Source organism: Rousettus aegyptiacus, unplaced genomic scaffold (assembly GCF_014176215.1).
Source record: "Rousettus aegyptiacus isolate mRouAeg1 unplaced genomic scaffold, mRouAeg1.p scaffold_m13_p_4, whole genome shotgun sequence".
In the NCBI taxonomy this organism is placed as follows: domain Eukaryota; kingdom Metazoa; phylum Chordata; class Mammalia; order Chiroptera; family Pteropodidae; genus Rousettus; species Rousettus aegyptiacus.
The window spans coordinates 41,122,506-41,148,956 of NW_023416307.1; the positions used below are offsets into that span (position 1 = coordinate 41,122,506).

The window sequence follows — 26,451 nt, forward strand, 5'->3', positions numbered from 1 at the left end:
AGCTAATGACAGGTGGGGTCGGGGTTCTAATCCAGGTCCTACTGACTCTGAAGCCCTTCTTCCTTTCACGGTGCTATTCTCCTTGCAGCTGGGAGACGGAGGTATAGCGAGGATTCTGTGAGCAGCAGTAGGGACCCAGACAGGCCTGATGAAATGCATTCTGAGAAGGAAAAGGCAGTTAGGTCTGACCCTGGAGTGGTAGCTTCAGAAATCGGGGAGAAGAAAATGCCTCTTTTGTACCGTGCCTGCTGGAAGGCTGGGGCAGAGCAGGTGCCGTGTCTGGCTGGGCTGGGAAAGAATCCCGGGATGAAACTGACCAGAGCCGGGACCTGGGCCGATGCTAGGAGCAGGACTGAGAGGGAGAAGCGGCCAAGCATTTGGGTGCATCTTCCCCACATAAGACTTGCGCTGCCTAGAGACTCACAGTAGGGCCGGGCAGAGGAAAGGTAGCCCTGAATGGGCCTCCCTAGGGACCCTTCCACATCAGATGAGGGGCGAAGGGACGAGGGGAAGTGCTAGTCTAAAAGTCATTGTTTTAAAAAGCAAATGTGACTGACTTACTCCTCTGCTTGAAATCTTAAAACACAGATGAGGCTTCCTATCTCCCTTAGGCTGAATTTCAAACTCCTTAACTTGGCTGGTGACGCCCTCTGCAATATGGCCACTGCTCACCTTACCAGTGACTCTTACTCCACCCCCAAAAACAGACTTTATGATCTAGTGGTTCTCCCTGATATCCCGCAAACTTTAGAACAACCTGGGGAGCTTGTAAAACACATTAGTGTCCAGGCCGTGTCCCCAACCAGGACCTCTGGGGGTGGGCATCCTTCATTTTAAAAAACTTCCCAGGTGATTCCATTGTGTGTCTAGGGGCCAGGAGCCCCTGCTGCTTGGCCGTTTCCCTCTGTCGTCTCTTCTGGCCAGCTCCTCTGAACCTCCAGGCCTCAGCCTGGTCTCAGCTCAGTGTCCGTCTCTTCGGAAAGCCTTTCGTGACCCCCGTCCTGGGGTTCTCCTTGGCAGGGTGGGTCGGTGCCTGTCTATGCCTGCGCCCCACAGCACACAGTAACTGTTCAATAAAAGGGCTGAAATGGTAAGTCTCAAGTTAAAATCTGTCTCCCTAAAAATTTCCCTTAGTCCTCGATATTCCTTCCTTCCTAATTAAACATGAAAGCCCCAGTCTTTCCTATTTTTTAACTTTCCCCACATGTCTGTGGGCATTGGTCTTTAATTAGCACTTTCGGATCCCTCTGGGTCCTCGCTGTCCTCCTGAGCCCGGAGCTGGCTCTCTGTTCCTGCAAACATTAGTGTTTCCCCAAATAGCTCCTAGAAAAGGAAGTGCGGCTTCTCTACCAGAAAAGGCAGTTTGCAAACAAGAGCTCTGCACAGGCAGGCTCAAAGGCAAGTGAAGCGTTCCCCTCTCCGGGAGGTGTTTAAAGCACCTCCACTTAAGATCAAAGAGAAGTTTAGTCAATACTCATCCATTTCCTCCTCCACCTTTCCTCAAGGGAAGGCAGAACAGAGCCCTTGTCAGAGGGGCTACTGGCTGCAGAATAGCTTCGAGAGAGTGGAGGGCATGATCCAGGTAAGATGGGAAGAAGATGAAGGGGAGGTGCAACCAACAGGGCATGGATTGTCTTTAGAACAGCTGAGAGCCTTGTCCTGGCCCAAACAACCTGAGGCAACTTCTGAAACCAACTGTGAGGAAGAGGCCTGCACCCTTCTCACCTCCTTTGAATAGGTGGCTCAGAAGTGGGAGAAGGAGCCAGGAATCCACAGGGCATCCTTCTCCCGCCAACTGCCCAGGGCCTGGAGGAAAGCCAGGCCACCTGCCTCCTGGAGCTTGGGAATGTGCCCAAATAGAGGAAGCTGCAGTACTGCCCCCCTGCTCCCCATCAGGGAGAGGAGGTGCTGACGCACGTTCCTAGGCCATGGTGAGAGAGATGGAACGCGCTGGATGTGGACAACTAGCCTTTGTTGGATTTCTGGCTCCATTGACTTCCCTTTTCTGAGCTCTCTTTTCTCACCTGAAAATGAGGCTTCTGTTGGACCAAGTGTCAAACAAAAGCCCCCTCTAGACTTGTCTTTTGGGGCTGGTGAGAAAATCGGGGAAGCAGAGAGAGAGAGAAAAGTACAGGAGTTAGTTGTGACTCAAGAGAAAGACAGGAACTGAGCCCTCTCTCTGGAGGGATCTGGTGTGTCTGCTCAAGGCATCAGGTGCTAGACTGGAGGCCCAGCCTATAAAGGAGGGGTGGAAAGATTCACCTACATCTTGGATGACATCAGATGAGGAAACTGAGCTCAAGGAGCTTTAAAAGACTTATACAATGTAACACTGGTAGCAAGCAAGGGACTTTTGTCCACTTCAGGGATGGCAGGTTGGTGAAATTTCACATGCCAGCTCTGACAGACTGACAAGCACTGTCTGTAACCAGTGAGCAGGTCTGCCACAGGCCTGGGAAGAGGCAGCAGCAACACGAATACCACAGATTTGTCATTCTTACTGATTCATTTGGTGGATTGTTACCAAGACACTACTTCATTCAGGGAATTCAGCGGTAAATAAGACAAACCCTGCTCTCAGGAAGCTTACGTTCTAGAAAGGGAGACAGACAATACACAAGTAAACAAGTAACTAAATAATGTAATCTCATCTAATGCTAAAGAATAAAAAGAATATAAAATAGTGCAGTGGGATAAGTGGTGTGGGGAGGAAGGAGACCGAAGAGGTCAGGGAGGTGACCTTTAAGCAGAGACCTAGATCTGAGAGGAGCTCTGTAAGAGCTGCAAGGAGAGCATCCAGGTAGAGGAAACAGCCAGTGCAAAGGCCCTTGGGTGGTGCCTCCAAGGGACAGTGAGAGATCAGATTGGAGGCTTTTCAGGTGGCAAGGAGGGGGTACGTGGAGGAGATGCGAGTGGTGCACTCGGCTGCCTGCTCAATGAGCCCGTTTAGAGGTGTGACAGGTCCCCCAAACAGCCAGTCCAAAACGACACCCTCAGTCCCCAGCCTACCCCCTAACCAAACTGCTCTTCCCCAAGTCTTTCCTTCTCTTCCCATAAATGACCACCCACCTCATTGCTTAGAATATGTGCTATAACCACAGCCCTGTTACTTACCACCAACTCTGACCTGTAGCCTCCTTACCGGTCTTTTTGCCTCCACTGTGGCCCTCGACCAAAGCACAACAAGCTCTCATCAAACCAATCCCTCCATCACTTAACTGCCCCAAAGCTCTCTTTTCCCACTTTTGTCTTTCTTGCAACTATCCCCAACCCACAAACCCAGGGACACATATTTACTATCTTTTCAAAAGAGAATCTGGTGTTGGCCATAGGGGCATTGAGCCCCAATTCAATTCACACACATTCCTCTAAGTCGTCCTCAAACTGACAGTGTTTCTAGCATGGTTTTGGGGACTGGGCATTAATTATCATAGGGACCATTTATCAGGTACCTGCAGTGTTCTTGGTCCTGTGGCCAGAACATTATAAATTACCATGCAAGGGAAGTATGAATATCATCACTGTGGATACTTGGACTCAGAAAGGTTCAGCTTCTTATCATAAGTCCCCCAACTGGTAAATGGCTGAGCCAGGATTTGGACTTAGGTCTCTCTGATGCCAAAACCCAAATTCTTGCTTCTACATTAAGCTTCCTCCAAGACTCAAATGGGCAAAGGATGATGGGCTCAGAGAGAGGCACCTCGACCTCAATTTGGACGTTTTCCCTTCATTTCATATCAAAGGTCAGAGCCTGCTCCCTGGCTTCCTCAGCACCTCCTCAGCCTGGAAAGGTAGGGTTAGCATGTTTTACCCACCTAGCCCTAGAGAGATGGAGGTGTTCCAGCTCTCCTTATCTGGCCTGGCTTTTCATTCCCATCCCTCTATCTGCCCCCTTTCATGGCCCCTCTGTTGCCAGGTGGTCACCTTTCTGCTCCAGGCTGTTATAGCCAGTACCCAGGTGCCGTCCAGCTTGTCGGCCTCTTGATCAGGAAGCATTCCCGTGGGAACCATGGTGCCAACATCCGGTGAGGACGGGCCCTCCGTTACCTGCTGGCCCTGCTGTCTCTGCTATCAGGCCCAAGAACAAAGGAGCTCGGTGCCTGCCGCCGGGCAGGCTGTGTTTGTCCAGGGTGAGGCCCAGCCTGGCACAGATGCTGAGCAAACAGGAGTGCCAGCTTCACAGATCCGCCTCACAACAAGCAGGGCTTCAGCTGGGAGGTGTTGCTGCTAGGCCACCTGCTGAAATATTACCCTGCCCAACTCCAACCAGCACCTCAGGGCAGAGGGGACTGTAGTAGGTAAAGCAGACTTATCCTCTGGGCCTCAGGCTCCCCAGCTCTACAATGGCAGAATTGCATAAGAAGATCTGCAAGACTCCTTCTGTAGTCTAGGGGCTCGAATAATATTTCTGGAAGTCTCTAGGGCTTGAGAATAGACCTGGAAGGCAGAAACACCTGGGGTTGAGTGTGCAGTGCAGGCCTCTGTCTCATGGCGCCCCCACCTCCACCCCTGCCTTAGCCACGTGCCTCCAGCTGGCCAGGAGGACTGACTTCTTTCAGAGCAAGGTCCTTGAGTACTGGATCTATGCCTTCATTTGCCCCAATGGAGCTTCGAGAACTAGAATTAGGATATTTCACTGTAAGATAATTAAATATCACCATCTTGCTTCTGAGGCCACCTAGAATCAGGTCTCTTACTCTCTGTATCCCAGATACCTTAGGAAAGGCTCAGAGAGACTTCAGAGGGCTGTTTCTCCAGTTAGGAAAGTGAGAGGCTACGTGGTGATAATGATTTTCAGATTTTAGTGTGTATCAGAATCATCTGAAATGCTTGTTTAAAATACAGAATGCAGGGCCCCATATCCCAGAGATTCTGAGTCCCAAGATTCAAGCTACAGGGTGTGGCTTGGGAGTCTGAGTTTTTAACAAGCACCTAGATAATCCTCAGGTCTCTGATGAAGTGGAATGAGTAAGCTTAAAAGCTAAAGTCCTGGGTTCAAATCCCACTCCTGCCACTTATTAGCACTGTGGCTTGGAACGAGTCACTAAGCATACCTAGCTGTCAGTTTTGTTTGTGAAATGAGGCTATAGTAACAGTCTACCTCTTCATAAAAGAGACCTATTGTTTCAGAGTGTTTATTGCACTTTGTAAATGTTTTTTGAGCAAATGGGGGCACAAGTCCATTTGTCCAAACCAGAAACCTGGGGGTTCTCTTTGATGTTGCCATCTACCCCTTATCTCTCAACCACTCAATCACTAATCCTGTGAACTCTATCTTTTGAAACATCTTAGATCTGCCCACTTAACTCTATCCCCACAGGCACCACCCTAGCCCAAGTCACCACCTTCCTCTACCTGACCACTGTACAGCTTCCTCACTGATCTCCCGACTTGCACCCTTGCCTCCTCCCTCTCATTCTTCCCAGAGCAGCCATGCTAATCTGATAGGGTACTGCCTCTGCTTCAAACACCAGCTCTGAGGAAGGCCTTATGAATCTGAAAAAAATTCCTCCGGTTCCTCCACACCTTCTTCTAAGCCTCCTTTCAGCCCCTCTCAGCCTCTGCACTTCTTTCAAATTCCTTCAACGAGTATCAGTTTCTCTTGCCCCTGGGACTTCACACAAAGTATGTTTGCTATGCCTGAAACAGCCACCACCCCCACTCCCAAAACACACATCCTTCACCTACTACTGCTCATCTTTCATATTTCAGCTTGAATGTAATTTCCTCGGGGCCAGACATAGCCGTTCCCCTCACATGCACTCCAGCGACTCTGTTCTTCCTTCATAATACCTATTACACTTGGCCGTGATGACTTCATGCCTGCCTCCACTACCGAACTAGCTCCAAGAACACAAACCTCTATTTCTATCCACTGCTGTAGCACTAGCGATTGCGATTGCTAAAGTCTTGAGCTCAGAAAACGATGAATTACCCTGCCGAACGAATGAATGAATGAATGAATGAATGAATGAATGAAGGAGAAGCCTCTGATCTAAGAATGTTGCGGTGGGCACTCCCTGGTAGTGTCTAAACTGAATTGAGGGGTTTAGATGTGCCTGGAAAAGACAGCCACGTGAGGGCGTCCCTAGGCACGTACAGGCCACAGGGGGGCGCCCCCGCTCGTTATATGTGGATGGTAGCTCCTTGGGCTCAGGTTCTGTTACGAATCGCCGCAGGGAGACAGGAGGCGGGGTTCTCTCTCTGATGGACAGTATTGCTCCGCCCAATCTAATTCATCTTTTCCTTGGTCCCACCCACTTCAGGCCTCTGAGGATGGACCTGATGGAGTTGCCGCCAACCGAACTCCAGCCGAGGGCTCTTGGGGCGGAACCAGCGCTCCTGACAGCGTGTGAGTGGGCGACCAGCGGCTGAAGGTGGGGCCGCGGCGTTGACAGGCAGGCGGCCGGTCCCGCCCCTCCTGCCCAGAGCCGCCGCACCAGCGCTGGGGACAGCAGAAGTGAGTACGTGTGCGGCGCAGCAAGATCCCTCCTCAGACCCCAGACGGCGCGCGCACCCCGAGCCCCAGGTCCGATTCAGGCCTGCGACGGACCATCGGATTACCGTGCACCCCGAACTACAGCCACTTGTGCCCTCTCGCCCCGGCTCGCCTCCCGGAGTCCTCCGGCTCTGAGCGCTCCAGCGCCCAGGATCTTCCTCGACCGGTCCGTCCAGATTCCCGCGGGACCGACTTGCCAGCTTCGCCGGTTCGGGGCGCCGGCTCGGGGCGCCGTCTCGGTCCCGGAGCCGCCCGCCTGGATTGCACTCCTTTCTTGCCCGGATCTCCTGGGACCGTGCGCGAGCCTTCCTCCAAGCCCGACGAGCGGATCCTCACCTGGGTGCCCGCAGCCCCGCCGGCGCGGCTCGGCGCGGCCCGGCTCGGCTCCCGGAGCCCGCCCGGCCATGGCCCGAGCCCGCCCGCCGCCGCCGCCGCCGCCGCCGGGGCTCCTGCCGCTGCTCCCTCCGCTGCTGCTGCTGCCGCTGCTGCTGCCCGCCGGCTGTCGGGCGCTGGAAGGTGAGCGGCGTCGGGGGGCGCATCCAAGGGGTAAGGTGCCCTGGTCGCCCGATCGTGGTCGGGAGAGGGCCCACTGTATGGATCCACTGCGGGCTGGGCGCACGTCGGAGGAGGGTCCCCCATCTGCGCGCGCTCCAGGGGCGGGAGGAGGGGGCGGCGGGGACGACCCCGGAGCTGCCTCAGAGACTCGGGCTGGCCCGGAGGCCGGCGGTACACGGCTTGCGCGATCGCCGGCAGCCCGACTCGGCTGAGCGTCCCGGGGTGTCCTGGCCCCGCCATGAGCTTTTGTGGGAGTACCCCGCGGAGAAGAGAAGTGGGGCCCTCGGTCCCTCCAGCAGGCTAGGAAGTGTAGGCGACTCCAGGCAAGGCGAGGGCTCCCAGGTTGCTGTTGAGCTGTGGCGGGTGAGGGCGAAGCCAGACTCCCCAGGTTTGGGGGCGGCGTTGGTTAGGAACCCGTTGGAGTTAACTGATCGTGTGAGTGCGTGCACCCTGCTTTGTCAGGGGACGGCCGCGGGGGTGGAGTGACGGGGGCCTGTTATTGTTTATGGCTTACCAGAGCGCACACTGCACACGAGGTGCTGTGTGCACAGGGGTTGCACACACTGCTCTGCGGATCCCTCTCCACCTTCTAGCGGAACACCCCCAAGTGCTCACTCAGGTCTCCACTGAATCCCTGAGGTGGTGGGGTTTGCCCCAGTAGCACCGCAGCCTGAAGATGCCTTACCCATTAGCCGTTAGAAAAGGTCGGGCTTCTCAGTCGGTTCTGTGAAATCTGCCAAGACTGCTGCTGAGGGGGTAGATCCCACTTCCAAATGACAACTTGGATGAACAGCCCAACTGTTGTTGGCCTTAGTAGGAGAGCTTACACACAGCACTTGACACAAGCCTGTGGGGGACAGAGGCACTGACACTGGTCACAAACAATAGACACACACACACACACACACACACACACACGAGTTTCAAAAATTTTGGAGCCATTAAATGAGGGAAGAAGAACCTTCTATAATGTGGAGGGAAGTACACCACAGAAAGGTGGGGGAAATCAGAATATAGGCAGTACTTACTTTTGGCATCTTTAACAGAGCTAGTCACTTTCTTAGCTTAGGAACAAAAACATGAATTCTGAGCAACTTGATTTGTTCTTATGTTCACAATGAGGAAACTTAAGGAAAAAAGGACATAGTGCTTAGATAGAGAAAGGCATCTTCTGGTGCTTTCTGATTTTCTCCAGGGACAAGAAACGTTCCTGTGAACCCCTACTCTTTTTATCTCGGAGCCCACTAGTGCTGACAGACCAATTCACACGGGTGGACACTTGCAAATCTAGACAGGCACACTGGAGTCACGCCCACGCTTGCGCACACTCACCCACATGTGTGTGATAGAATCGCTGGCGTGAGAAACCAGTGTGGGGCTTTGTTGTTGATTGCCTCAAGGGTGTGAGCCAGGGAGCCTCTTGGAGTTCCCAGGTCTGTGTCTTAGCGCAGGAGAGGTGACACAGGCACACATGTGTGCCAGGCCCCAGGGCCCTTGTTGTGGGGTGTGGTGGGTGCTGGTGCTGAGAGGGGAGTGTGGGGGTGTGGTCTGGTCGGGTGAGCAAGGACTATCTGAGGAGCCCCCTCCCCCTTCCCGCCTTTTCTCTTTCCTCATCCTTTTCACCCCTCAGAATCTGCTAGACTCTCAGAGGCAGGCTTTACCTGGGAGCTGGCATCCAGGCCTCCAAGCCGAATTGCTGAGGGACGGACTAGGAGGCAGAGACCTGATGAGCTGTGGCCCCTATCCTATCTCCCTCCACCCCTCTCAGCTGTGAAGTGGGATCTAAGGCTGTTCCTGGGCTGAGTGTGGGGTGCCTCTAGGAAGCAGCAATGTCTCCCAAGTGTGGCTTGCACCAGTTCCTTTTGTCAACCTCAGATTTTAGGGTCTTTAGGTTGTGTGCGTGGGAATGAAAAGAAAGAGAGATGCCTCAGGGCGCTGACCCCCGCCCAGGTCGTACCCTAACCACCCTCCAGTTGTCCCTCACGCTGTGATGGGATAGGATAGTACCCACCTCCCAGGGCTGTCGTGAGTGTGGATTGAACCCTTAATGTGTACTCAGTGCTCAGCACATAGCCATTGTTATTCAAGGATTAGCTATTATTATTATTATTACTCTAGAGTTTGCTCCTTGGGGAGCATCAGAAGTGAAAATTCTTCGTTGTGCCCTTACCCTGCTGGAGAGCAATTATGTGAAAGAATGATGGAGGGTGGGGGAGGGAAGGTTTGTCTGGGGAGGGAGAAGTTGTCACCCCACCTCTTGATCCCTTTAGCTCTGGCAGGGAAGGGAAGGAATGGGATGGAAAGAGAGATGTCCCTGACTCCTGCCTGTACCCCTCCCCTATTCTGGAGCTAGAAGGGTGGGATGGGTAGACTTGGAGGTCCTGGGCTGTGACCAGAAGGCAGGCACTGAAGTTCTCTCTTCAGCACCCCAAGCTTTATGGAGGCGGGGCAGATCGAGCCTCGTTGCTCCAGCCTTCCATTTGGCTTTGCCAGGATATGATTCGCTTTTGGCTCTCTGCATCTGGAGGTCATTATATTTAGGCTCAGGGTCCCTGAGCTGAGGGTGCTGCCCCTCACGGACCCACTCATTAGGTATTGTCCAGCACAAGGTTGCTCTCCCCTCCCTGCGCACTTGAGGGTCACCAAAACTTTGTATCCAAGGATCTCATCAATTTTTCCATGAGGATGGAGCCAGGATCCTTATTTGTCATCCCATTCCCCTTGCCCTCTGATTGATTACCCCTCCCCCACCACACACACAAATTGCCCTTGGATTTAACCCTTTCCCTAAACAAGGTCACCTTCTTGCTCACTCTTCTTTTGAGTAATGTTCCCTAGCCCCCAAGCCAAGATCATTCTCCCTTTCAGAACCAAGAACAGGTGTGGGAGTGGATTCCAGTAGGTGAGCAGACCAGGAATGGAGCGTGGGAGAAGGAAGGCTGTTTGGACCATAGGGCCCTTATACCTGAGGCAGCATGGGGAGGTCCCTGCTGGGAAGAGACTGTTTTGAGAAAAGAAACAGTTATGAGATCATAAGCCAGAGCAGCCTCTTTCCAGTCAAGCCATGTTAACTGAGTTGCGGCTGCAGTGGAACTGGTCCCTCGGGCAAAGAGGCACTGTATGAGTCCATCACTTTCTTGGGCAGCAGCAGTGACCACCGTATAGGTGGTAGCTGAGAGGGGGCAATGGCCCGGGATTTCTGTGCCTGGCTCACTTGTTTCAGTTGCCTCTGGCACTCCCCATCCTCCATCCCTGTTCATCATGAGCTGGCACTTCAGAGCTGCTTCTGAGGGACAGTGGCAGGTATTTGGGGGAACCAGTTTGCTTGTCACTACCTTCCCTTTAGCCAGAACTGCTGCCGCCGCTGCCACTGTGCCCTCAGTAGCAGTGAGAGGAAGCTGAAGCTGCCATGGGCAAGGCCTCTGCCACCCGGCCTTATACTAATTAAACAGCACCAAGAGGCTGAATCACCAGACCTGCATAGTTTGAAAATTGTAGCCCTGCCTGTTGTGCTGAGTCAAACTGGTTTGTCAGGATTGGGCAGCTGGAGTGGGGGTGAGGTGGGGGGGTGGGTGGCAGGAGGGAGCCTGGATACAGGTGGGTACCTGGCCCTGGCGCAGGGTCTCCTATTGGCTCCTGGCAAAACCCACTGTGTCCCAGATCCCTGAGAAGGGCTCGAAGGCCTCACATAAAGGCTAGCTAGCTGTCTGTTCATCCTTTTGGCTGGCTGGCAGGCCCAGGACTGGGATGGGGGGCATGGATGAGCCTGGAGACGATCCGGGCTCCCTGCCCTGTGCTTCTTCCTCCCTTCTCCTCCCTCTCAGGTTTATTTAATTATAAATCCCCACCATCTGAGGGGAAGAATGAAAAACAAAATGTGTTCTCTGTTCTGAGATGCTCCCCTCCTTTCCCTCGCAGACTTGGGGGCTAGGGGACTACGGTGGGCGGGGAAGGTGGCCCCAGGGCGAGTTAGGCTCCTCTAGGCCCATGGCAGGGTCCCCCAAAGATAACTTGCTCCTCAGGCCGACCACCCTGAGTGTGCTGGTTGGTACAACGGGTGCACACACCCACACATGGGAGGGGTGGGATGGGAGAAGAATAGGGACCGACCCCTCCCTCCGCCTGGTTGGCTGAGGTGGGGACCCTGTGTGTGTCGGGGGTGGGGGTGCCACTCAGGAACAGCGTGCAGTTCTTCCTATCTTTGTAGTCAGGGCCCCAGGGTGTGCCTTCTTGCCCAGACCACAGCCCCTCAGTCCTCCTGCCCCTGCATACTCTGCAGGCCCAGCCCTGGAGCATGACCTTTTCCTCCAATTTGAGTTTCTGGGCTGGAATTTGGGCTGGAGGCACATCTTGCTTCTGTCTCTAGAATTTTTGGGTTCCCTGGGTCTCACTGACACCCCTGTTCCCAGAGTAGGGTGCTGTAGGATCCAGCAGGTGTGGGGCCAGGGCAAGTGGCAGGCTCTCTCAACTGATGGCCCTGTACTAGGGTAGCCAATGAGACCTTCATGCACAGGCTGGGTGCCCAGTTCTTCTCATGCTGGGCCACCAACCTATGTGTGGAAGTGTTGTCTGGAGTTCCTGGGACTAGATCTCTTTATGATGCTGCCCCTGCCCCAGGAGGTCAGGGGCCTTGGGACAGTGCCATTGTGCTGGAAAGGAAGTAGCCTGCTGCTTGGGCAGGGGCTTTACATGGGGAGGCTGCACCCGGCCACACCCAGAATCATCTTCATGACCCTGCCCCACCCCAAGCCTCAAGACCTGTGACAGCTCCTGCGTGTGCCAGGGTCATAGGAAGCAGGTCTGAGGCTTGCTCCTTCTCTGCATCTCTGACCAAGGCTGCCAGTACCTGCCGTCTCCTAACACTTCCGCTAGCCCCCTTGAAGATTCAACCCATAGAGAAAACATGCTTGCAGTGTGTATTTCTGTGAGTGTGTGTGTGAGTGTGTGTGTGTGTGTATGAAGGATGCACTTCTGAGGCTTTATGCAAACTCTAGATATTAACACTAATTCTGTGTCTGCATGCTCCTGTGGTATGTTTTAGTGCAAATAAGCACCTGTGTGTGCACAGCTGATGCTAGTTGTGTGTGACTGTGTAAGAGCACGTCGCCAAGTCTGTACAGGAATATGTTTGTGTTTGCACTTGACTACACTCAAGACCGACTTGTGACTGGCAATAGTGTGTAAGGAGAATGTGCTGTTGGGTGTGTGTGCCCTCTGTGTATATATATGTCTCAGGAAATCTTCACATATGAAGCCCATAAGAGTGAGTCTTGGCCTGAGGCAAGCCAAATCTGTGTGTAAGAAAGATTCATTGTATGTGAATGTCTAAACAAGACTAATCTGTTTGTACCATATGCACTCGTATATCTGAGAAAGACAGACGGCTGTGTATGAAGCTGTACACGTGTGTGTGTGTGTGTGTGTGTGTGTGTTTGCGGGCAGCTGTGGCTTTGTGTGTTTTTGTCCACCATATGTGTTGACTTGCCACTCTTTGGCCCCAGTGGTGGGGAATGAGCCCAGCTTGAGAACTGTGAAATACGTGCATCTGCGTGTTTGTGCACAGGCGAGGGCCACATCGCTGCTGCCACGTGGCTGTTCTCCGTCGCTCTGTGGAAACCTGAGCACTTAAGGCCCAGTCTCCGAAAGCCCCCAAGCCTGATGTCACTTTCTTGCTTGCTTTTGGGGGGCTGTCAGGGTTCCCCACCTGACTGAGCCCTGTATCTGGGAGTGGCCGGCAGCCACATGGTGGGACAGGAGGGTAGACGTACAGTCAGCAACTACGGCATTTGGAGATTGCTCACTCACTCTTCTTTTGTGCTTCTCCCCTGTACTTCGTATCCTTTACCCCAACAGCAGCATGTCCACACACACACATACACGGACACACATACCACACACACATAGCAGAGAAAAGGTGGGCTCTGTTGGGCCGGGTCTCTCCTCCCAATGTCACAGACAGATGGCTTCTGGGATCCACCCCCTCAGGTCCTTCCTGAGGCTGGGGCACAGGCACCCCAGGGTCTTCCTTTTGCTGAAGGGAGCAGGCCTCTCCTCTTCCCCAGAGAGCAAGCCGCCTCCTCATCAGGGTGACTAGAGCCCTTCCTCAGGCACACAAAACTCGAAATCCAAGTCCTCTCCTCATTAATGGGAAAAATGTGCCGAGATTGAGCGATGGCCAAGGCTGAGCGATGGCCAAGGGCCGACCCCCTCCCTCCCTCTCTCGCTCCCCAGAAATTAAACAGAAATGAAGAGCCTCCCCTCCCTCCTGCCTGCCTCCCGCCTCCCCACCGCCTCCCCACCGCCTCCCCACCGTCCCCTCCCTCCAATCCCTCCTCTCAGAGCCAGCGCAAGGCTTGTTTTAAACTGTGGAGGAATCTGGCTGGAGGGGGGAGGGGGCTGAATATTTGGGTTTAAACAGTTCCAGATGGGTTTGGCACAGGCTGAGCAGAAGGAAGTGAGGGAGAGGGAGGAGGGAGGCAGCCGAGGGAGCGGTGGGAGCCTTGCCTGCTCGGGCGGGCAGGCGGGCGGTGGGCAGCGGGCAGACAATCAGGCGGACTGGCTGGCTGGCTGGGGGAGGGGTGCGTTTGGCTGGGCTGGCTCCCAGGGACAGGACTACTCCAGGCTGCTGGCTGGGGAAGAGGCCACTTGGCAACCTTCCTCTCTGTCTCTGTCTCTTCGGACCTCCTTGTCTCTCTCCATCTCACTGTCTTTTGTAGTCCGCCGCCAGCCATCCGGGCTGTCTCGTCCTAGCCAGCCATCCCTGCACATCTCTCCTGCTCGGTGCCTCCCACTATCCGCCTCTACAAGGCCCCTGCTCCCACCGCCAGCCTCTCTCCCCGCCTGTCTGTGGGCCCCTGCTTCTGCCCATCTCCTCTTCCCTTCAGTCCTCCCTCCATCTCCCCCTGCCAAATGTCTGTGTCTATCTGTCTGTCTGCCAGAGGGGCCTGTCAGGCGAGGCTGGGAGAGCTCACCCTGCAGTCTGCCCTCCAGAGACCAGCGCTGCTGCAGGATGGGAGAGGAGGAAGCCTCGCCCTCTGAAGTGATTGGCTGTTGCCTTGGCTGCCCCCATTGCCTCACATGAGGACCTGGGTCCACAACTTACACACCTACCATCCTCAGCTCAGACCCAGGCTGCAAGAAACCAGCAAAGGCCACAAACCTGAAACCTGTAGGGTTTGGGTGCCCTCAACCTGCCTCGCTATTGATGTAGAAGCCTCCAGAAGTTCTGGGGTGGCTGTGCCCCATTCCAGCTCAGAGTTGAGGGGAGAATTGCTGGCTGCCCTGTCTTCCAGACTATAAGAAAGGAGTTGGCACTTCTTTTTTTCTCCTTGCTCCTTGATCTTGGGGTCACACTGTCAGAGAGTAGAGTGGTCCAGCCAGAACCCAGAATCAGGTTCCTAGGAGAGCAGGTTTATGTCAGAAACATTAACGGGCTCTTCCTGGGGCTGAGCAAGGGGAAACAGATAAGAAACCACAACTCAGAAAAGATTAGTGTTGTGACAAAGCCCCTGGCCCTGGATGCACAGAGGAACGCATCTAACCTCGACTAAGGGGTTCAGGGAAGGCTTCTTGGAGGAGGTGACAGCTTGATTGGGACTTAAAGGATACATAGCAGTTTTCCAGGCTTTTTCTGTTCCTCTTTTATAGAGGAGCATATTGTGTTAAAGTGCCTTGGTTAAGGGGTTGGTTGTGGAGTCAGACAGCTGAATTTGAGCCACCTTTCAATCCTTCACCCAAAGTTCTAGCAGTTTTTATCTGAGGCTGTATAATTACTTTATCTGGGCTTCAGCTTTCTCCTCTGTGAAAGGGGTATTCCAATAGTACCTTCATCTGAGGATTGTGGGAAGAACTATACTAGCTCTCCAAGAGCTGGCCTGGGTCTTCCCAGCCTTCACCCCACCCTCGGAGAGCATTCCTGCCCCATCCCCCAGAGGTGCTGGAGTGGGAGGTTGGGTGGGAGTGGGCTCTGGCCTGTAACTGCTGCCCTCCCTCTACCCTGGGTGTGTGTGGGGGTGGGGCGTGGTGGTGGGGGGGCTGGGCCTTTGTGTTGGGAATAGAGTCAGGGGAGGCCTGGGCAGCAGGATCTGAAGCACAAGGCCCTTTGTTCCAGTATAAAGGCCCTGCTGGCCCCTTTGTGTGGAGATTAGCAGAGCCCGTAGGTGTGTGAACCAGCCCTGGCTCCTGCCTCATTAACCCAGGCCTGGGGTCAGCAGCAGACACCCACTCTCAGCTGGCCTGACCTGACATCTCTGGGGCTCTGACATCTCTGGCAATGGCTGATGGCTGCAGGGTCTTCTCTGGTGCAGGGGAGCTGAGGGCTTTGGGGGCTTGGGGGTGGGTGGGGTGATGCCTGGTGGTAATTAGTCTCTGGTGTCCTGGCTTTTCCTGAATGACCTCTTTCTTCCTATCCTGAGCTTGCCCCTGACCTTTTTCCTTCTGTTGCTCCCCTAGAGACCCTTATGGATACAAAATGGGTGACATCTGAATTGGCATGGACATCTCATCCAGAAACCGGGGTAAGACTTCCTCACCACCTCTCCCGTGTGTTGGTGGCCACTTGAACCTCTAGCATCCATCCCCCTTGCCTCACCAGGGCTGGAGAACCGCTGCCTCTCCCTTCTCCTGTCAGTTTCACCTCCTGTAGCGTCCCGTCCTTGTCACCTGTCACCTGCCTTTGTCTGATGGCCCATCTCTGTGGGTGTTTTTATCTCTCACCCTTCAGCCTGCCTTTGTCCCCCCATCCACATATACCACCTCATTCTCCCTCTGCCTACCCCTTCGCCTGACTTTAGCCCATGCCCATCCCTCTCCTGCCTGACAGCCCTTTGCATGTCTGCCCTCTTTCCTGCGTCCTTGGGAAGAACACTGGCTTTCGTTCTAGACCTCCAACTTGCTCTGTGACCTTGAACAAGGCATTTTACCTTCATGGGCCTCCATTTCTTGACTGTTAAATTCCTGTAGTCCTGACATCTCTAAAATATTCTAATTAACCTCCCTGGATAACCTCCACAACTGCACTAAACTCTGTAACACTGGGGTTGGGTGGCACTACTACTGGCCTTCAATCACCAGACCTGACTGCGTGACCTGGGGCAGGTCCCTGCCTTCGTGAACCCTGGCTTTCTTTTCTGAAGAGTGGAGCCAACAGATGCTTTTTAAGGAGTTGTTTTAAAGGATAAATGTGATAGCCAATATTTATTGAATGCCTGCTCTATATCAGGCACTGATTTAATTCCTCATAGCCTTGTTCACTTTCAATTAGCCCCTTTTTACAGATAATGAAACTAAGGCATAAAGATAAATATTATTGTCGATACTCACATAGTACTTATCAAGTACCTTATTCTAAGCGCTTTATTCATTTAAAGACATTTATTCCTTGTACATCATTATTCTTGCCATGTTACCGATGGGGAAATGGAGGCACAAGGAAGTTAAGTGACTTACCCGTAGTTATACATCAATCAGAGAACTGGGATTTGAACCCATAGTCTGTGTGTTCAGCGTCTACACCTCAGAAGCATCTCTGTGAAATAAATATAGCAGATCTGGGCATGTGGTAAGCACCTGGCAAATGTCGGTACTCACTCCCTGTCTTTTTTACTTGGTCCATGTACAGTGGGAAGAGGTGAGTGGCTACGACGAGGCCATGAACCCCATCCGCACGTACCAGGTGTGTAACGTGCATGAGTCAAGCCAGAACAACTGGCTTCGCACAGGGTTTATCTGGCGGCGGGACGTGCAGCGAGTCTATGTGGAGCTCAAGTTCACTGTGCGTGACTGCAACAGCATCCCCAACATCCCTGGCTCTTGCAAGGAGACCTTCAACCTCTTCTACTATGAGGCTGACAGTGATGTGGCCTCGGCCTCCTCCCCCTTCTGGATGGAGAACCCCTATGTGAAGGTGGACACCATTGCGCCCGATGAGAGCTTCTCGAGGCTCGATGCTGGCCGTGTCAACACCAAGGTGCGCAGCTTCGGGCCCCTGTCCAAGGCTGGCTTCTACTTGGCGTTCCAGGACCAGGGCGCCTGCATGTCGCTCATCTCCGTGCGTGCCTTCTATAAGAAATGTGCATCCACCACCGCAGGCTTCGCCCTCTTCCCCGAGACCCTCACTGGGGCTGAGCCCACCTCACTGGTCATTGCCCCTGGCACCTGTATCGCTAATGCTGTAGAGGTGTCGGTGCCACTCAAGCTGTACTGCAACGGTGACGGGGAGTGGATGGTGCCTGTGGGCGCCTGCACCTGTGCCACCGGCCATGAGCCAGCTGCCAAGGAGTCCCAGTGCCGTCGTGAGTGGGGACTGGCCTGGGGGAGGAGAGGGAGGGGAGGGCTTGGACCACAATCACCTACCGCCCTACCCGCTACTTCCTCCCTGCCAGACGAGGTAGTCTGGCATCAGGTTTGGGGCAGAGGGAGGAGAGGGAAGAGGGGTATCAGGTGCAGAGAATGCGGTGCAAGGAGGGAGATGAGAGAAAATGAGGAGAGGTACCAGGATTGTAAGAATAAAAAAAGGAACTAGAGAGAGAGGAGGAGAGACACGGACAAGGAGGCTGGAGACCCTGGTCAGAGACTCAGGAGGCCGGCAGAGGTGCTTGCTTGTCCCACCCCAAGTGTATGCCTCACCCTGGAAATACAGCTGTGGGGACAGGTGCTGTAGGCACTGTGGGCTTGGCCCTTTCACCTTGGGATCTCATTTGCTCCGTGAAAGGCAGTGTTTATGCACAGTGGACACGGACCCAGCCCCTGAAATCTGAGTCCTGCCTCTGTCTCTTAGCATCTGTGAGACCTTGGGCAAATTACTGAACTCTTGACCCTCGGTTTCCTCATGTGCAGAATGGGGACAATATAATCATGGTGATTCCTTTATAGAGGTGTAGTGGGGCTTAGGTGAGCAAGTGCGTGGGAAGTTCTCAGAGTTGTGCCTGGCACATGGCGAGCACGAATGCTGCGTGAGTTTAGTGGTGACTCTCAGGAGCCCTGGGAAGCATGGGGATCAGGGATTGTTTTTTCTTTATTTCATACATGAGGTGGTTAGGTTAGAAGGCCTGTCTCTAGTGGCTCACTAAGACTCATACGACCTTACAATGTACTAGACATCTCTCACTGGAACCTGACTACAAATTCATAAGGTCGATTCCAGTTACGTCCCGTTTTGCCAGTAAGGAAGCTGAATCTCAGAGAGGTTCTGCACTCAAGGCCACATAGCTGGGACTGTGGGGGCTGGGACTGAAGCCTTGTCCAGTGCCCTACCATGCAGGACAAGGTTCCCGGGATCTTGTCTTTTGTCCTCTCTGCCTGCTTCTCTCTCCTGGCACTTGCAGCATGTAGCTTTGAGGGGTGGTAGCTGGCTCTTAGCATATCCCTAGGTGTGAGGGGGCTGGCGGTCCCAACCTGGCTGAGGCCGGATTTTGGGTGTTGTAGCAAGAAGGTGAATAGTGCCTTGCCCAGCCTCTCCCCTTCTCTATGGGAACCTGCCCCCAGACTTCCTCTTCCTAAGTGGAGAAAGGGGGTGGGGGTGATGAGCCTGACAGCCTGAAGAGGGGCTAACACTCTGCAGGTCCCTGGCAGGAAATGCATGCTGGTTCCCATAGCAACCAGGCTGGCCTGGCCTCTGCCCCCTCCCCCACTGGCTCAAAAGAGCTTGGATGGAATATCACCTTGGCGAGGAGAGATTAAACCCCTGAGAAGGGCAGAGCCCTAACTTTGGGTTTTCTACACTCTGGATGACCTCCCCAGAGGTCATCACATATGACTAGGGTGACTACAAGCCTTATTGTGTCCAGGGTTTTTCTGGTTTATGCCCATTGTCCTAACATGGTTATTATTAGTCCCCTTTTACTCTCGAGATATTCCAGTTTGAATAATAAATTACATGGCCACTGTAGATCTGGGGCACCTACAGAGCCCAGCCAAGGCCAGAATATAGGAGAAGGGATGTTCAGGCATTGAGCTCTGGGCTGTCTTTTGAAGCCTGGGGTTCCCCTTTTGGATGTTCTGAGGCCTCTGAACTCCAGGTGACCCCAGCTTTCCTGCTTGCTTTCTCTCCTTTTTTCATCCCTCCTCAGCCCCTACCTCTGCCCTAGGGCAGAAAGAAGCTGATGCCCTGCTTCCTGTGGGTGGGGAGAGAGGTCAGCTGTGAAGCTCCGAGGCCACACCTCCAGCCTGTTCTGGGTATCCTTGAGGGTCCTCAGGAATGATTCTCCTTAACCTTCAGGGAGGAGTGGGGCATCCTAGCAGAGCACGGGGTGCTGCCAGCTCACTAGTGGTCTCTTCCCATCCCCCGCCTCTTCCTCCTTTCTCTTCCCTGCCTTGACAAGCCCAGGCTGTCCAGGTTATGGGGCTGACGTCTTCATCCATGAGGCCCAGGGTGGGGTTGGGGAGAAATTCGCTGACATGGGATTTCCACGGGCAAAAGGGCCTTTTGTAGCTGCAGCTGGAGTTAGGCAATACCACTGTGGCCCCCACAGTCTAGGAGGGGAATGGCCAGATTCTCACCGCAGTGCGGAAGACTGGTGTCTGTAGAGAAGAAAAGTGAGTAGTCCCTCCTCTTCTCCCTTGCAGCCTGTCCCCCTGGGAGCTACAAGGCGAAGCAGGGAGAGGGGCCGTGCCTCTCCTGCCCCCCCAACAGCCGCTCCACCTCGCCAGCTGCCAGCATCTGCACCTGCCACAATAACTTCTACCGTGCAGATTCGGACTCTGCAGACAGTGCCTGTACCAGTGAGTGATCGCGTGTCCTCCCACTCTCCTGCTCCTGACCCTGTGTGTCTTTGGGTTGGCCTGGGAGAGCTTAAGTAGTCGCTATGAATATCTCCATTTTCCAGATGGGGAAATGGAGGAACAGATTAGATGTTGTGCTCAACATGGCACAGCTAGGGAGTGCCTGGCCCTGCGCCAGAATCCACGTCAGCTGGCTCAGCGCTTCTACCACCATTTAATAAGCACCTCCTAGCTCCTACCTGAGCACCAGGAACCAGCTGGGGCTTTCTAGTCCATCTTCCTTGGCGCTGAACTGCTGCTCTCTTGGCCCAACTCTACCCACAAAGGTGGACTCACGTCCCTGGGGCAACCTGGTGTCCTGCTGTCTTCCTACTCTGACTTTTGGTATGCCAGGCATTGTTCCAGGCACCAGGGATATGGAAGAGAATTAAGATAGAGTCACTGTCCTAGGAGAACTCACAACTTGGTGGGAGAAACAGATATGAAACAGATAATGACCATGTAATGTGCCAAGTGCTGGGCTGGAGGGATGCCTAGGAATAATTGTATTATGGGAGTGCAGAGGGTAGGGAGAAGATGAATCAAGGAAGGCTTCCAAGAGGAGGTGACATCTCAGGTTGCTCCTTGAAGGCTAAAAAGGAATCTGCCCAGTGAAGAAGTGTAGGAAAGGTACTTTGCTTATTAAAGCAGAATCAGAGGCAAGAAGGTCGGAAGCAGCTTGAAGTATGCAGTAACTATGGGCCGAAGGGTGGTCCAGGGCCCCTAGCTCACGGCCCTCTCCCTGTGCCTTCCTCACAGCTGTGCCATCTCCACCTCGGGGTGTGATCTCCAATGTGAATGAGACCTCACTGATCCTCGAGTGGAGTGAGCCCCGGGACCTGGGTGGTCGGGATGACCTCCTATACAATGTCATCTGCAAGAAGTGCCGTGGGGGCCCTGGAGCCGGGGGTGTCTCAGCCTGCTCACGCTGTGATGACAACGTGGAATTCGTGCCTCGGCAGCTGGGCCTGACAGAGCGCCGGGTCCACATCAGCCATTTGCTGGCCCACACGCGCTACACCTTCGAGGTGCAGGCAGTCAACGGTGTCTCCGGCAAGAGTCCTCTGCCCCCCCGCTATGCAGCTGTGAATATCACCACCAACCAGGCTGGTGAGGAGGGTACTGGGAGGGGAGGGTCTGGGTCATCTTCCCCAACAGAGAGCTGAGGTTGCCCAGGGCCTGCCAACAGACCACCAGCAGGTCCCTGGGAACTGGATCCTAGAGAAGGGTGCCAGGGCCCAAGAAGCCTGTGGTGAAACCTCCTCATCCCGCCCCATCTTCCCCTAGCCCCATCCGAAGTGCCTACACTCCACCTGCACAGCAGCTCAGGCAGCAGCCTGACACTGTCCTGGGCACCCCCAGAGCGGCCCAACGGTGTCATCCTGGATTACGAGATGAAATACTTTGAAAAGGTCAGAGCCTCAAGGGGCAGGGAGGTTACCCCCAGATAGTGTCAGGGGCCCTTGAAAGTAAGGCCGCGGGTCCTGAGAAGGCCCCTGGGTGGGCCTGGGGATGTGCAGGGGCTGACTGGCCTGAGGGCTCACCGAGATGCCGCCTTCTCCCGGTGTTGCAGAGTGAGGGTATCGCCTCCACAGTGACGAGCCAGAAGAACTCCGTGCAGCTGGACGGGCTGCGGCCCGATGCCCGCTATGTGGTCCAGGTCCGCGCCCGCACGGTAGCTGGCTACGGGCAGTACAGCCACCCAGCTGAGTTTGAGACCACAAGCGAGAGAGGTACATGCCCCCTGTGGCTATCCCTGCCTTGGCCCATACTTTCTGTCCCTCTACTTACCAGTGCCCTCTTGATCTCCAGGCTCTGGTGCGCAGCAGCTCCAGGAGCAGCTTCCCCTCATTGTGGGTTCTGCCACAGCTGGACTTGTCCTCATGGTGGCTGTTGTGGTCATTGCTGTCGTCTGCCTCAGGTACTCCCAGGCCCATGGTTGCTCTCGTGGCTGACTAGAGCTTCTCTTGGCACCCGAGAGCCCTCGTGCCACATAGGTGAACTATCTCCACATCGAAACTAGAGCCACAGCCTTTCTGGGCCCAAGCTCCCCTTGCTGGAAAGGCCCTCTCCAGTCCATGCCCATGTCTGCATACTGTCCCCTCTGTGTCCCCTGCATCTACTGGCAGAGTGGACCAAGTCCACTGAGCCTTTTGCCCAGAGACCCAGTGGCTGCTATAACCACCAACCATGTGACCAGCTACTGGCCATCCTTGTGCACTCTGCCCCTCCTTTGTGCCCAGGGGTTCCTTGAACAAAGGGACTTGTCTCAGGCCTCCCTCTCGCCCCTCTTCCAGGAAGCAGCGGCATGGCTCTGATTCGGAGTACACGGAGAAACTGCAGCAATACAGTGAGTTTTATCTCCTCATTCCCGCCTCCCTCAGCTCCCCTGGTCCCCAAAGCGCTTTCAGATGCCCCCTCCTGCTTCCCATCAATGCCATTTCCTAAGCCCCTACCTCACTCCTGCTAGCCTCAGAGATGGATGAGACGTGACCCCTGTCCTCAAAGGCAGTTAGTTACTCCTGTGAGAAAGACAGGATGCTTACACACAGAAAACAATGAGAGAACAATTAAGTGTTAAGCCAGGTGTTCCTATTAGAAAGGGCAGTAAGAGTTTGGAGAAGAGGAAGGTGGCCTCGGGCTGAGCTGAGCAAGGCAGGAGGAACAGGGTTTGGAGAGGTGGGGGAGAGCATTCCTGGCTCTTGAAGGTAGTGGGTGGAGTGGGGAGAGTGCCCAACGTGGGGGCAGTGAGAAGACTGGTTTGACAGCTGCTGGGAAGCCAGGCTATGTAGTTGCGGCCAGTCCTTAGAGGGTCGTGAACGGCAGGCAGAGGAGTTGGGGCTTGACTCCACCATAGGTAATGCGAAAAGCTCTCAAGCTGGAGAGTAATACAATGAAAGTATTGTTGTAGGAAGACAGGTATGCAGGTAGATCTGTGGGAAAAGTCCAGAGACAGAGAGCCCAGCAAGGAGGCTATTGCAATAGTTTTGGGTGTTGAAGGCCTGACAAGGTCAGGGGCAGTGGGAATGAGGTGGGGGGGGGGGGTGATGGTGGGGGAGTGGCGAATCTGAGAGAGATTTTGACATGATGAGGGATGAGGTTGAAGAAAGAAGAATCCTAGGTATCTTTTATGGTCACCAGTTCTCATGGAGGGGACAGTGGTGGGGAGAGGGGAGAATTGTTCTTTCAACAGAGAAGAACATGAAGCTGGCTCAGCAGGGCAGTCACAGCCTGTGCTCCCACCAGGGGTGACAGCCTGAGGGTGCAGGCTGATGAGTTCCGTTACCATCCCCAGCCTGAAGAGCTATTCCCTTTTCACACCCACCTTTTCTTCCTCTAGTTGCTCCTGGAATAAAGGTTTATATCGACCCTTTTACCTATGAGGACCCTAATGAGGCTGTGCGGGAGTTTGCCAAGGAGATTGATGTGTCCTGTGTCAAGATTGAGGAGGTCATAGGAGCTGGTGAGTCCCCAGGGGAAAAGCGGGGATGAGAGGTGGGAAGGGGGAATGGTTTACCCCAGGGGAGGACTGAGATGGGCTGGGTACATCCCAGAGTGATCCGGGAAATAGCTTACTACCTGTGCCCTGTGCCTTGCAGGGGAGTTTGGGGAAGTATGCCGGGGTCGGCTAAAACAGCCGGGCCGCCGAGAGGTGTTTGTGGCCATCAAGACGCTGAAAGTAGGCTACACCGAGAGGCAGCGGCGGGACTTCCTAAGTGAGGCCTCCATCATGGGTCAGTTTGACCACCCCAATATAATCCGGCTGGAGGGCGTGGTCACCAAAAGTCGGCCAGTCATGATCCTCACTGAGTTCATGGAGAACTGCGCCTTGGACTCCTTCCTCCGGGTAAGAGCCAGTCCCCAGCCCCAGCCGCTTGCCCTTCCTCTGCCCCCAAAGAGCTGGATTGGGCAAACCACTTTTTCCCACAAGTCACATGGACCCTATTCAAGTCCATGACTTTTTGTTGAGGCGGCGTGGTGCAGGGAAACAGTGGGGCCTACAGAGCCAGAAAGACAGTTCTCGTTTTGACTGACTCTGCTGCCTGTGTGACCTCAGGCTTTGCTTAAACTCTCTGAATCTCAGCTGCCTTGGTGGTAAAGTGGGAGTGATAAGAGCTCTTTGGATTATCATAGGGATTAATTGAGATATTGTATGCAGATGTCTGCCACATAGTAGGGCAGCTTCCCTACTTTCAGTGCTCTTTGGTTGTAGAGATAGGCAAATATTGGTCTTGGAGGACATGGTAGGGGTGGGAGCAGGCAGACCTTGGACCAGGAGGGAGGCGATGGGCCTACCTGAGCCTGCTTGTTGCCCCCAGCTCAACGATGGACAGTTTACAGTCATCCAGCTGGTGGGCATGTTACGGGGCATTGCTGCTGGAATGAAGTACTTGTCTGAGATGAACTACGTGCACCGTGACCTGGCTGCCCGCAACATCCTTGTCAACAGCAACCTGGTCTGCAAAGTCTCGGACTTTGGCCTCTCTCGCTTCCTGGAGGATGATCCCTCTGATCCTACCTACACCAGCTCCCTGGTACAGGAAGCAGCTGGGAGGGAGACTGGGGGCGGGGCCAACCAGGCAGGGGCTCAGGGCTGGGGACCAGCCCTGAGTCATAGGGTGAAGGGCGTGTGCCCCCCCCACCAGGGCGGGAAGATCCCCATCCGTTGGACTGCCCCAGAGGCCATAGCCTATCGGAAGTTCACCTCTGCTAGTGATGTCTGGAGCTACGGAATCGTCATGTGGGAGGTCATGAGCTATGGAGAGCGACCCTATTGGGACATGAGCAACCAGGATGTGAGTGGGGCCAGCCAGAGTGGTCAAGTGGGTGGGAGCTGGCTGGGGAGCAGAGTGGTGGCTCACTCCAGGTTTCCTTGTCCTTGGCCCAGGTCATCAATGCTGTGGAGCAGGATTACCGGTTGCCCCCACCCATGGACTGCCCCACAGCACTTCACCAGCTCATGCTGGACTGCTGGGTGCGGGACCGGAACCTCAGGCCCAAATTCTCCCAGATTGTCAACACCTTGGACAAGCTCATCCGCAATGCAGCCAGCCTCAAGGTCATTGCCAGCGCCCAGTCTGGGTCAGTACCTCTGCTTCTGCTCTCAGCCTGCTCTTGAGCCAGTTACCTCTACTTTTTATGCCATCAGGACTCACCAGGTCCCTCTTCTCCCTACAGTATGTCACAACCCCTCCTGGACCGCACAGTCCCAGATTATACAACCTTTACGACAGTTGGTGACTGGCTGGATGCCATCAAGATGGGGCGGTACAAGGAAAGCTTTGTCAGTGCGGGCTTTGCATCCTTTGACCTGGTGGCTCAGATGACCGCAGAGTGAGTGTGCCTTAGATTTGGAGGGGTAGGGTAGGAGGCTCTGAGCTGGGCCCAGAGTGGTGGGCAGGAGGGCAGGAACTGACCCTGCCTTTGGTCCATCTGCAGAGACCTGCTCCGGATAGGAGTCACCTTGGCTGGCCACCAGAAGAAGATCCTCAGCAGTATCCAGGACATGCGGCTGCAGATGAACCAAACGCTGCCCGTGCAGGTCTGACACCCAACTCCCAAGGATGGGTGCCCCTCAAGGACCACACAGGGACTCTGACCGGCCGGATGGACTATTGGACTTTTGGATGCCTAGCGTTAGGCCGTGGCCCAGAAGATGGAAGTTTGGGGAGGGCCCAAGCTGGGACTTCTCCTCCAGGCCTGTGCTCCCTCCCCAGAAAGTGTGCCCCAAACCTCTTCATATTGAAGATGGATTAGGAGAGGGGTGATGACCCCTCCCCAAGCCCCTCGGGGCCCAGGCCTTCCTGCTCTCCAGTGGGGGATCCCCACCACCTCAGACTTGGCGACTCTTCAGTGCCGGAGGTCCTGGTAGGGTCAGTGGGGGATAAATCTGGGTTCCATAGGGCCCAGCCCTGGTTGGGAGTCTGGCCCCCCAGGTAGGCAGAGAGTGGTCCCTCCCTCAGGAACTGGAGGAGGGGACTCCAGGAATAGGGAAATGTGACACCCCTATCCTAAAGCCAGCTGGCACCTCCAGTTTGCACAGGGACTTATTCTGGGGGCTGAGGGCCCTGCCCCACCCCCACCCTTGGTGCTGTCATAAAAGGGCAGGCAAGGGCAGGCTAAGGAGCAGCCCTTGCCCCCCAGAGACTGACTCTCAGAGCCAGAAATCAGATGTGTGTGTGTGAGTGTATTTGCGTGTATGTGTGTGTGTGTGTGTGTGTGTGTGTGTGCACGCACTGGCCTGCACAGAGAGCGTGGGTAAGTGTGTAAAAGCTTGGCCCTGTTCCCTGTAGTGGGGCCAGCTGGGCTGTCAGTGGAATAAAGGCAATAAGATGATTCTCTTGCACCTTCTCATTCTACCTCCCAAGGCAAGGATTCCCTGTTGCCCTCAAGTTCACAATCCCTGGCTGCCAGCCCTTCAGAATTCCCAGGAGTCATTGGGAGACCAGATCCAGGCCCATCTAGCTCAATACCCCTTTTGTGCTTTGGCCTCAGTGCATCTAACTAACATGTTGAAATGACAGTAGAGCACAAACTACCCCAGAGCTCCTTGCTCCTTCCTCCTAAGGCCCAGTGGTTCTGGGAGTGGGAGCAGACACTTGAGTCTGGATGGTGTTTTACAGACAGCGTCTTTTCAC

At 54.5% G+C, this 26,451-nt stretch overlaps 1 protein-coding gene across 1 annotated transcript; it reads left to right on the plus strand.

The window, feature by feature from the left end:
* The first annotated feature begins 6,459 nt into the window (after nucleotides 1–6,459).
* On the plus strand, nucleotides 6,460–26,150 carry EPHB3 (EPH receptor B3). The gene is made up of 16 exons (XM_016159750.2): nucleotides 6,460–7,015; nucleotides 15,506–15,570; nucleotides 16,674–17,346; nucleotides 19,619–19,774; nucleotides 20,573–20,923; nucleotides 21,101–21,225; nucleotides 21,387–21,546; nucleotides 21,626–21,734; nucleotides 22,111–22,163; nucleotides 23,154–23,276; nucleotides 23,413–23,660; nucleotides 24,133–24,348; nucleotides 24,460–24,609; nucleotides 24,702–24,895; nucleotides 24,992–25,147; nucleotides 25,253–26,150. The coding sequence occupies exons 1-16, from the start codon at nucleotides 6,904–6,906 to the stop codon at nucleotides 25,359–25,361; spliced, it is 3,000 nt and encodes a 999-aa protein (XP_016015236.2). The 5' UTR covers nucleotides 6,460–6,903; the 3' UTR covers nucleotides 25,362–26,150.
* Nucleotides 26,151–26,451: the final 301 nt, after the last annotated feature.

Excerpts from the sequence above, each read along its gene's own strand:
- EPHB3 (XM_016159750.2), top strand. The coding sequence starts at position 6,904 with ATGGCCCGAGCCCGCCCGCCGCCGCCGCCGCCGCCGCCGGGGCTCCTG. Across the intron at positions 21,547-21,625 it reads TGAGACCACAAGCGAGAGAG|GCTCTGGTGCGCAGCAGCTC; the intron begins GTACATGCCCCC and ends CTTGATCTCCAG. Across the intron at positions 24,349-24,459 it reads CTACCTACACCAGCTCCCTG|GGCGGGAAGATCCCCATCCG; the intron begins GTACAGGAAGCA and ends CCCCCCCACCAG.